Here is an 11,202-nt window from a genome sequence, read left to right as displayed (position 1 = left end):
GTTGATTCAGACTCACAGTGACCCCATGTGTGTCAGGGTAGAACTGTGCTCCATAGGGTTTTCAATGGCAGATTTTTTGGACGTAGGTAGCCAGGCCTTTCTTCTGAGGTGCCTCTGGGTGGACCTGAACCTCCAACCTTTCAGTTAGCAGCTGAGTACATAACTCTTTGCCCCAGACAGGGACTCCAAAGCTTGTGTAGGAGGGTACAATTTGAGAAACTAAGAATATAAGCAGCTCTCCTTTCTCTAAAGAAAAAAAATATAGTTTACCCAATAATTAAGTTTACAATAATTTACCCATGTTTTTCTATTAAAAATGGAAACAGTATAAGGAGACAAAACCAAAAACACATTCAGTATTTTTATTTCATTTTCTAACAGACAACTTACATACCTCCCCCCTTCCTTTAAGTCAGTGTGACAATTTTCCAACATAAACTACTTAAAGAGAAGCTTTGGTCAAGAATGGAGCAGCTAAAAAAAAAAAAAAAAAATTCACTGCTGCTTTAAAAAAACAACCCAACACTTTCACCAATTATATTCAAACAAAAACACACACACAGTATTTGCACGATACATGTTTTCAGTGTTTCTTGCGGGCAGGGAGGCAGTCAGTCGCTGTTTGTCATGCTAGATCAATCTTGGAGGTTTGCTCAGCTTCACATTATCCGAAGGCCCTGGATAGAAGACTCTAAAGTCTTGAAGAAGGCAGAGAAACACAGATAATTACTTAAGACTGTCTGCTCATACACTGCACTATACTCACTGCACCACACTGTACTACACTACGACACCCTCTGCTCGGCTGAGGTGCAGCCCCTGCCCATGTGACCCTGCCCCCTCCTCTGTGACCAGCTCTCCCAGGTCTTGGCCTTCTGCTAGCCCCTTCAGGCCTGTATGTTCCCTGTCCATCGCCCCAGCCCCTAGGGCTCCTGGCACATTTCCCTGCAGTCCTAGGCCAGGCGGCATGTCCTATCTGGGCCACAGCTTTTAAGCGTGTGGTCCCTCCTCTTTGCATTCTAAACACCTAATGGCAGGGACCCTCCAGCCAGCCAGGCAATCCACAGAGCAGGTGCTCAGAGGTTTGCTACAAGAGGCAAATACACTGGGCCTCCCTAGCATGTACCAGTGCGAGAGGAGAGAGAGGGACTGGACCTGAAGGGTTGAGGAAATGGAGGGCTGGGTTAGGGACACGTGAGAAAGATTTCCTATCACTGCCAGTAACTGCCCTGAACCCAAAAACCAAACCTGTTGCCACCGAGTTGACTCTGGCTCATAGTGACCCTACAGGACTGAGTAGAACTGCCCCATAGGGTTTCCAAGGAGTGCCTGGTGGATTTGAACTGCTGACCTTTTGGTTAGCAGTCATAGCTCTTAACCACTGCACCACCAGGGATTCCCAGAAACGCACAGGTAGGGAAAAAACTGTGTAAGTGTCTGCCTGCTTGGGAGGTTAACAACCAGGAGAAATAAATTTAAAGCCACACAGAGGAGCTTCCTCTCCAACTCCTGCTCCTCCTCCCTGGTTCCTTATCTCAGTGAGAGGCCTGCCACCCACCCAACCCCCAACCTAGAGACAGTCAAGTCCTTATGGATTTGTCCCTCACTGTCACTGTGCCTTTGAGTCCCTGGATGGTGCAACTAAATGGTTAATGTGATCAGCTGCTAACCAAAAGGCCGTCCACCCAGAGGTGCCTCGGAAGAAAGGCCCGGCAATCTACTGCCAAAAAATCAGCCATTGAAAACCCTATGGAGCACAGTTCTACTTAGCCACTCATGGGGTTGCCATGAGTCAGAATAGACTTGATGGCAACTGGTTTGGTCTGGTCACTATGTCCTCCATTTGGCCTCCTAAATCTGGCTCCAGTCCAGAACCTCTGGCCCCAGTCCAGAACCTCTGGCCACACCCTCTGCCACTGCTGGAGTTCACTCCTCATTACTTGTTCTCTGGACTCCCCGCTGCCAGTCCGGGCCATTACACCTCCAACCTCTGCTTTCTCCTGAGGTTCTGTGACAGGCCTTGAGTGTCTCCATCAAGCCCTACCTCCTCGCCTTGGCCACGTCATGGCTCCTTTTTCTGGTTCCAGCTCCTGTTTCCGTAGGACCCACGCCATAGTAGGCCCGTGAATGCCACATGCACCCTCTTAGCTCTGTGCTGGCCTGGCCCACGCTGCTTAGAGAGAGCTTAGGCTGCTCTCCTTTTCTTTCTCCCCACCTTCCCACCCAGCAACCCCCCACTGCAGCTCCAGATGCAGCCCTCCGATGGGTGAATTTTACGTGTTACCTGGCTGGGCTGTGGTACCCAATGGTTTGGTCAAACGCTAGTCTAGATGTTGTTATGAAGTAGTTACATATGATTAAATCAGTTGGCCTCAAGTAAAGCAGATGACGGTCCAAAATGTGGGCGGGCCTCATCCAAACACTTGAAGGCTTTAAGAGCAAAAAGGGAGGTTTCCTGAAGCATTTTGCCTCCAGACTATAAACAGACATCTTGCCAGAATTTCTCTCCCAAGACTGCTAGAATTCCCAGTCCGTTGCCTGACCTGCGGATTTTGGACTTGCCGGCCCCCACAATCACGTGAGCCAATTCCTCAAAAAATAAATCTCTCTCTCTTTATGTATCTTACTGGTTTTGTTTCTCTAGAGAACCCTAAGACACCCCCAATTTCCTCAGTGTAAAAACAAAGGCCATGCCTTCTCTTCTGGGGCTCCACCTATCCCCCCACCCTGTACCAGGTACTGACCTCTCTCTTCCACCAGACAAACCCCTCAAGGGCAAGGGTTTCATTTCCTTCACTTCCATATCCTGAGTCCCTGTCACCAGGTACTTCCTGAATGTTAATTAAATTAGTGGAAACTGTGAAACTGTCTATCTAGTTACACTTAGGTTGGTGCCCAACATAGGGCCTGCTCCCAAAAAAGCACTCGATTTTTTCCTCAGTGAGTAAGTGGACACCTAAAAGCATGTATTCTGTCTCATTGAGGAAAATGTGGTTTCTTCCTGCTAGTAATTTCCAGGTTTAAAGAGAACTATAGTCTGTTGTTGTTATGTGCCGTTGAGTGATTCTGACTCACAGCAACACTACAGGACACACTAGAACTGCCCCCTAGGGTTTCCAAGGAGCGGCTGGTGGATGCCAACTGCTGACCTTTTGGTTAGCAGTCTAGCTCTTAATCATTGTTTTTTTTTTTAAATACTCTGTATTTCTGATGTTCCAAGAAACAAGGAACTTTTTTCTCACAGTAAGAGTTTTAACACAAACAAGATGTGTTCTGAAAGGGAGAAAATACCTTGAAATCCCAAATTGTCATGGCTCCATCGATGCCAGTAGTGCAGAATTTACGACAATCCTGTTTGTCCACCTCATAGATAGACACTTGACTGAAAAAGACAAAAACAGATCGTGAGGTGGGCGGTGACAGGGAGCGGCAGCCCTCCTGACTGACAGCACCGCTGGAAGCTTAGGGAATGGGTTATCTGTCAGCCCCTGCATATCACGTGGTCCATCAACTGAGGCAGCATGAGAAAACATCCAAAGGGAGCTTTATTACTGGATGTCCAGAAAAGGAAAGACTGAGTACGGGGAAGGTTAAGAAGCTGCATTATCTAAGGTGACCTGGAGAAGCAGGATAATCCAGACCACGCAGCATGCCAAAGGCCCCCCCACGGATGGGCAGGACGGGAGCAGTGACTGGAATGGAAACAATTTTTTAACTAGAGGCACGAGGAAGCATGACTGAAATCCCATGGCTCCAAACAAAAACTCCCAAAACACCCCCAAGATGGCCAGGACACAGAGCCTTCCTTGTGCTTGAAATTAATAATCATACATGCTAGCAACAGGCAGACACGCACTCCACAAGATTCCAGCCTACCCAAGCAGAGGAAGAGGTAAATGCAACAGCTTATCCTAGCCTAATTACCTGAAAAACTTACAGTGAATTGAGTCTAGAGCTCAGACAGCATTTTTCTGTCTTCTGAGATGTCTAGAACTTACCCCTCTAGGGCAGAGGACAAACCATGACCTGCAGTACCTGATTTTTATTTACTTTTTTTTAAAATATAATTTTATTTATTTTATTGTTGAGGATACATACAGAAAAACATGCACCAGTTTCTACATGTACCATTTAGTGACATTGATTACATTCTTCGAGTTGTGCAACCATTCTCTCCTTTTCTGAGTTGTTCCTCTCCCATTGCATAAACTCACTGCACCCTAAGGTTCCTATCTAATCTTTCGAGTTGCTGTTATCAATTTGATCCCCTATAGATAGATCTTAGAAGAGCATAATGTTCAAGGTAGACCTTTTTTACTAGTTAAGCTAAACTATTATTCAGTTTTAACATGACTTCAGGGGATATTTTTGGTTTAAGATTTAAAGATTATCCCAGAGCAATAGTTTCAGGGATTCTTCCACCTTCCATGGCTCTAGAAAGTCTAGAGTCCATGAAATTTTGAAATTGTATTCTGCATTTTTCCCCTTTTAATCAGGATTATTCTATGGAATCTTTGATCAAAATATTCAGTAATGGTAGGAGGGCACCATCCAGTTCTTTGGTTCTCATGGCAAAGGAGGCAGTTGTTCATGGAGGCAGTTAGCCACACATTCGATATCCTCCTCCTATTCCTGACTCTTCCCCTGTTGCTCCAAGTAAACACAGACCTACTGTTATGCCTTCGATGGCTGTTTGCAAGCTTTTAAGACCCCAGGCCCTACATGATGAACTAAGAGGTAGAAGAGAAGCACTGAACACGTTATCAGGCCAATTAGCTGGAACGTCCTATGGAGCCATGACCCTAAACCTCCAAATCGAGGAACCAAATTCCATGAGGTGTTGCCTGTACACAAGCAGCCTCAGCAACTATTCTTTTTTTTGGTCATTATTGTAAATATGTCTATCATACAATTTTTGCCAATTCAACTTTTTACAGGTGTGCAATTTATTGACAGCAATTACAATAAGTACCTGTGTAACCCTACCCTTAATCAATGCAATTTTTCCATCACCATTATCCTACCTTTTCCCCCTCCCTCTCGCCCCTGGTAACCACTAATAAACTTCGGTCTCTATACATTTGCTCTTTCTTGTCTTTTTATGTACGTGAGGTCATACAATATTTCTCCTTTTGTGATTGATTTATTTCACTCAGCATAATGTCTTCCAGCTCCATGCATACTGTAGTGTGTATTGGGACTGCATTTCTCCTACCGGCTCAGGAGTATTCCATTGTTTTGTTCATCCATTCATCTGCTGATGGGCATTTAGGTTGTTTCCACCTTTCGGCTATTGTGAATAGAGCTGTAGTGAACACTGGTGTACATGTCTCTGCTTGAGTCTCTACTTTCAAGTCTTTTGCATACATACCTGGGAGTGGAATTGCTGGGTCATGTGGCAGTTCTAGTTTTAGTTTTCTGAGGAACCACCACACTGTTTTCCACAATGGCTCTACCGTTTTGTGTTCCCACCAGCAGCGGGTATTTCAATTTCCCCACATCCTCACCAACATTTGTTATCTTGCTCTGTTTCTTTTTTTTGTCATAGCCGTCTAGTAGGAGTAAAATGGTATCTCGGTGTGGTTTTGATTTGCGTCTCTCTGATGGCTAATGATGCTGAGCATCTTTTCATGTGTTTGGTGGCCATTCGAATGTCCTCTTTGGTGAAATGTCTATTCAAGTCCTTTGCCCACTTTATGACTGGGTTGTGCAGTGCCTGTTTTTGTATGGCTGTGAGCTAAGAATGGTTTTTAGATCTTTAAATGGTTGGGGGGAAAAAAAAGAATATTGTTTCATGACACGTGAAAAGTACGTGGAATTAAAATTTCAGTGTCTGTTAACATGGAACATGGCCATTCTCAGTCATTTCCATAGTGTCTAGGTTGTCTCTGCGCTACAACGTCTGAGTTGAGATAGTTGCAACACAGACTGTATGGCCTCTCAAAGCCTAAAATGTTTACTATCTGGTCCTTTACAGAAAAAGTTTGCTAACCCTTGCAAATTGGAATGTTTACTTTTATTTGTAGAAATTAAGTCCTCTTTGCCCTTTTTGTTTTTCTACTTTTAGCCCAAAAGTCTCAGAGAGTCAATGAGAGTTGTTTCCTACCTAGTACATAGTCTGCATAGAAATATAAGAGAAACTCAAGAAATAACTGTCAAAGTCATTCAAGACAGAGAAACTTGAAGAGTATGAAGAAAAGGTAAGTTTGTTATGCCTTTGCATTCTTACTTCAAGACAGCACATGCATTTTAAGTCCAGCTGTCTTTTCCACTAAGCATCAGGAAAAGTACAATCTACATTTAATAACAATTCTCTCAAAGAGACTATCTATAGAGATTTCCATTATCCCTTCTGCTATCACAATAAAAATCTCTCAACACAAAAGGCCTCGTCAAAACGAACAAATCCTATGGTACCTAACTCTGAACACAACAATTTTCAAATATCAAAACTATATTGCACCCCCAGATGCCCCTATAGCTCAGTAATGAAGTCACTCCTGAGGTTCACCCTTCAGCCAAAGATTAGACAGGCCCATAAAGCAAAATGAGACTAAAGGGGCACACCAGCCCATGGGCAAGGACAAGAAGGCAGAAGGGGACTGGAAAGCTGGTAATGGGGAACCCAGGGTCAAGAAGGGAAGAGTGTTGACATGTTGTGGGGTTGGCAACCAATGTCACAAAACAACATGTGTATTAATTGTTTAATGAGAAACTAGTTTGCTCTGTAAACCTTCATCTAAAGTACAGTAAAAAAAAATTAAAAAAAAAAAACTAGAAAAAAATTGCATTTCTCCTCTAGATTAAAAAAAAAAAACAACTTTCTGGATCACACACAATTCTACTATCTTATATAATCACATAAGCCTTGTGAAATATCAGTCAAGAGGCTTCTTAGTGGAATCTGGAAGGCATTATGATGAGTGAAATTAGTCAGTTGCAAAAGGACAAATATTGTATAAGATCATTATTATAAAAGCTCAAGAAATAGTTTAAACAGAGAAGAAAATATTCTTTGATAGTTACAAGAGCAGGCAGGGAGGGAGGGAGAGAGACGGGGATTCACTAAGCAGATAGTAGGCAAGAACTAATTTAGGTGAAGGGAAAGACAACACACAATACAGACAAGGTCAGCACACCTGGACTAAACCAAAAGCAAAGAAGTTTCCTGAATAAACCGAATGCTTCGAAGGCCAGCGTAGCAGAGGTGGCGGTTTGGGGACCATGGCTTCAGGGGACGTCTCAGTCAATTGGCATAATAAAATCTATTAAGAAAACATTCTGCATCCCATTTTGGAGAGTGGCGTCTGGGGTCTTAAACGCTAGCAAGCAGCCATCTAAGATGCATCAATGAGTCTCAACCCACCTGGATCAAAGGAAAATGAAGAACACCAAGGACACAAGGTAATTATGAGCCCAAGAGACAGAAGGGGCCACATGAACCAGAGACAACATCATCCTGAGACCAGAAGAACTAGATGGTGCCTGGCTACAATCCATGACTGCCCTGACAGGGAACACAACAGAGAACCCCTGAGGGAGCAGGAGAACAGTGGGATGCAGACCCCAAATTCTTGTAAAAAGACCAGAATTAATGATCAGACTGAGACCAGAAGGAACCTGGAGGTCGTGGTCCCCAGACCTCCTGTTAGGCCAAGGCAGGAACCATTCCCAAAGCCAACTCTTCAGACAGAGATTGGACTGGACTATAAGATAGAAAACGATACTGGTGTGGAGTGGGCTTCTTGGATCAAGTAGACATGAGACTATGTGTACAGCTCCTGTCCCTGGAGGGGAGATGTGAGGGGCAAGGGGGACAGAAGCTGGCTGAATGGACACGGAAAAACAGGGTGGAGAGAAGGAGTGTGCTGTCTCACTGGGGGAGGGCAACTGGGAGTATATGGCAAAGTGTGTGTAGGTTTTTGTAGGAGAGACTGACTTGATTTGTAAACTTTCACTTAAAGCACAATTAAAAAAAAAAAAAAAAAAAGACACCTTAGCTTTGTCCTAATGATGCTAAGGAGTTCTGTTTCTCTAATTAAACGATCTTCTCAGTGTTGCTGTTACTTGAAAACCCTGGGTGAAGTGACAGCTGGAACTGCCTCCTCAAACCAGAGCTAACCATCCTTCCTGGGCCGTGTTCGCTAGCGGAGGCATAGGCCTGGCTTTCAGGAAGATCTCCTTGCGTTCTCAGTGACGTTTCTGAGAAGGTGAACGCTAGGAAGAGGCTGTGCTCACTGACCACGGCACCTCATGGCCTGCATGGGGATGTGCACTCCTCATCTGGGTGCACTGTGCCATCCACACCTCGAGGGAAGGATCACAGCTGGCACTTCACTGCCACCACCTGAAGACAAGAGCCCACTGTCAGGAGGACACAGACTCCTCACTGTTCTTTCCTGGATGGACGTCTGGCCTGCAGCACAGACAGCTTTCAGCGGGACCCGGTCAGGGAACACAGAGGGGAAGAAGGGCGTCTTGTTCCCCTGACCGTCCTCTATAGGCGGTCAGTGGCCCTGGCTACAGGGCACCCAGGGGGCCCTGGGGGCCTGTGGCACCTACGTGATGCTGTTCTGGTGCAGCGTCTCCAAGGCCGTGTTGCGGTCCTCGGTGGTAGCCCTCTTGTCCATGTTGCGGAAGCGCTCCATAGCTGACATGTTGCGCTGAATGCTCTGTTTCGGGATGTCAAGTTTGGAGACGAAGGTCAAGCAGCCACGGTCGTCGTAGTTAAAGAGCATTGGGCAGCAGTCGTGGCCCTGGAACAAGATCCCGGTCAGCCTGGGAGCGCACGCTACCCGCCTACCAAGCCCTCAGAGTTCCCCCTGCAGGCATCTCCTATTCTCAAAAGCTTGTTCTGTTTCTCCTAAAAAGCTGTTCTACTTTGTGCTGGTGCCACAGAGCACACACTGTTCCCGTTCTGGAGTCGTATACAGTGTACTGTGAGGAATAACGAAGGCAAATACTCACAGCAGCCACGACGCTGTTCTCCGAGACAAAGGATACACTCAGGAGCGGCAGGAACTCTGTCTTCAGAGTTGCAACCCTGAACACAAGAACACTTGTTAAACCAGGGTTGAAAGAGACCACACGACTTTTTTACAGGCACAAAAGATGACAAAGCACCCATTCTTATGGGAGGCTTCTGCAATATAAACGAATACTTATGTTTAAAAGGAGTCCCATGAACTGTACTTTCAGGAATCTCAAGTATGGATGGCCCAGGGGTAATGAACCTTCAGAAACTGAGGCCTGCGGTGCTCTCTGCAGCCCATGTGCTGCCTCTCCTGGGAGCCTGCCCACTCAGGGCAAAGGGCCCTTGTTCTTTCCCTGCTCTCTGCCTCTGCTCCCATGCCCTCCCCTCATGGTGTGTCTCCACTCCTCTCACTTACGCAAAGTCGGCCCCAGTCTTTGGAGCTTGGCTCTGACTTATCACCTCCGTGAACCACTCCTGGACCACTTCAGCCTCAAATGGCTTCTCCTTTCTCTTCTCTCCTAAAGTTCTTATTGTCATGATCGCTCAGGACTGAATGCCTTATTCTGTTCTCCTCTCCTCATCTGGGCTCGCCCTGAGCTCCTCGCGGGCGGGGACCACACAGTTATTGACAGCCTAGTCTCTGTTCTCTGCAGGCACCAGGTCAGGCTCTGGGGCCGCCAAGATGAATAAGACACAGGCCAGGAGCTCACACTCAAATGGGCTGGGGGTGCATGTACAATATATGTACACATGTATATACAGGTAGTCCCCGACTTATGACGGGGTTCCGTTCTAATGATTCCTAGTAAGTTGGTTCTGACATAAGTTGAGTATCTCACTTTTTTTTAAGTTTTCGGCATTGTACCTTTTATTACCAGCATCTTTATAAATCCGATCTTTGTCTTTGGGGGTTGGAAACATAACATATAAACTTACAGATATGATGTTATCAGCAAATTACAAGCCACAACATTGTATGTAGTACATTATTTCTAATGGTAAGATGTACAACAACAGAAAAACCCTGACGGTCGTAAGTGCTGTTTGTCGTAACTCGAGTATGTCGTAAGTGAGGACCACCTGTAGTTAGTAAGTATTTGCTCTGGCACCTGGCAAAGAGGTTACATGCACGTGGTAGGGAAACACGTTGGCTGATGAATAAAATCACCAGCTTCATGCAAGAGATGATGTGTTTTGAAAGCTAACTCTGTGTATCTCAGGAGACCCCTTAATAAGTCGGCATTAGATTAAAGGACTAACCCTTATCACAAGCCCTTCATGTGGTATACCTGGCTTTTACTATGTGAATAGTTATGTTTGAGAAGGGAAGGGCTGGAGGACGTAACTTGATTTAAAGTCTTAGAAAAGCCAAATAATTAATAGAAGGGTAGACGTGGCTTTGTAAAAAGCATATTTTAAGAGCCTACTGTGTGTTACAATAAACTGTATAAATATCAAACAACTATGGCATCAAAATAGCATCAAAATTATTGAATGGAAAAGGCAAATTACTGTATGAACTGTATAATATAATCCCATTTGTGTTAAAAATGAAAAGATATACGAGTGCCTATATGCACATGGAGCCCTGGTGGCATAGTGGTTAAGAGCTCAGCTGCTAACCACAAAGGTCGGCAGTTAGAATCCACCAGCCACTCCTTGGAAACCCTATGGGGCAGTTCTACTCTGTCCTGTAGAGTCACTATGAGTCAATCGACAGCAACAGGTTTCTATGTGCATAGAAATCTTCTAGAAAACTTCATTATTTATAATGAGTAGTTTTGGTTTTTAAAGAAACAAAAATATAAAATTGAAAAAAAAAATCACAATCTAGTGAGGAAAAAAAATCATCTCTTAACACTTCATGTAATGCTACCACCATGCAGCAGAGGGAGTCAGTGACCGGAGTGGCTGGTTCTGGACCCACAGGCCAACAAGGCACAAAACCTCTGAAGGCAAGTCACCTTTAGCTGTCAAAGGGGAAGGAGTCAACAGGAAAGAACAAAGACTCACAAGGGGGAAAAAAGAGAATCCAATCTTCTGTCTTCCTCCGACTTATAAATGAGCCGAGAGAAATCCCGACGGCTGACGACATAGCCAATGTTCTTCCCCTAAGGCTGGGCAGCGCCCACTCGTACCCGAGTTGTCACAATTCAGGTTGTCCCGGCGCACTCTAGAGGACGGGCATGGAGGCTTTCTAAGCACCGTGGAGGGGAGTCTGATAATGG

The 11,202-nt window shown here is 45.2% G+C and overlaps 1 protein-coding gene across 1 annotated transcript in view; it reads right to left on the bottom strand.

Annotated features, from left to right (window-relative positions):
- Nucleotides 1-348: 348 nt before the first annotated feature.
- ARPC1A (actin related protein 2/3 complex subunit 1A) overlaps nt 349-11,202 on the bottom strand; it is a 31,106-nt gene continuing 20,252 nt past the window's right edge. The window contains exons 7-10 of the mRNA XM_049903478.1: nt 8,968-9,043; nt 8,563-8,756; nt 3,292-3,382; nt 349-698 (exon numbers count right to left, since the gene is read on the bottom strand). Of these exons, the coding sequence (XP_049759435.1) occupies nt 660-698; nt 3,292-3,382; nt 8,563-8,756; nt 8,968-9,043 (400 nt within the window). The 3' untranslated portion in view covers nt 349-659. The remainder of the gene's footprint in view (nt 699-3,291; nt 3,383-8,562; nt 8,757-8,967; nt 9,044-11,202) is intronic.

This window comes from Elephas maximus, chromosome 12, assembly GCF_024166365.1.
Source record: "Elephas maximus indicus isolate mEleMax1 chromosome 12, mEleMax1 primary haplotype, whole genome shotgun sequence".
In the NCBI taxonomy this organism is placed as follows: domain Eukaryota; kingdom Metazoa; phylum Chordata; class Mammalia; order Proboscidea; family Elephantidae; genus Elephas; species Elephas maximus.
Note: the sequence above shows the minus strand (reverse complement) of the source record. Positions and strands in the feature narration are given on the sequence as shown.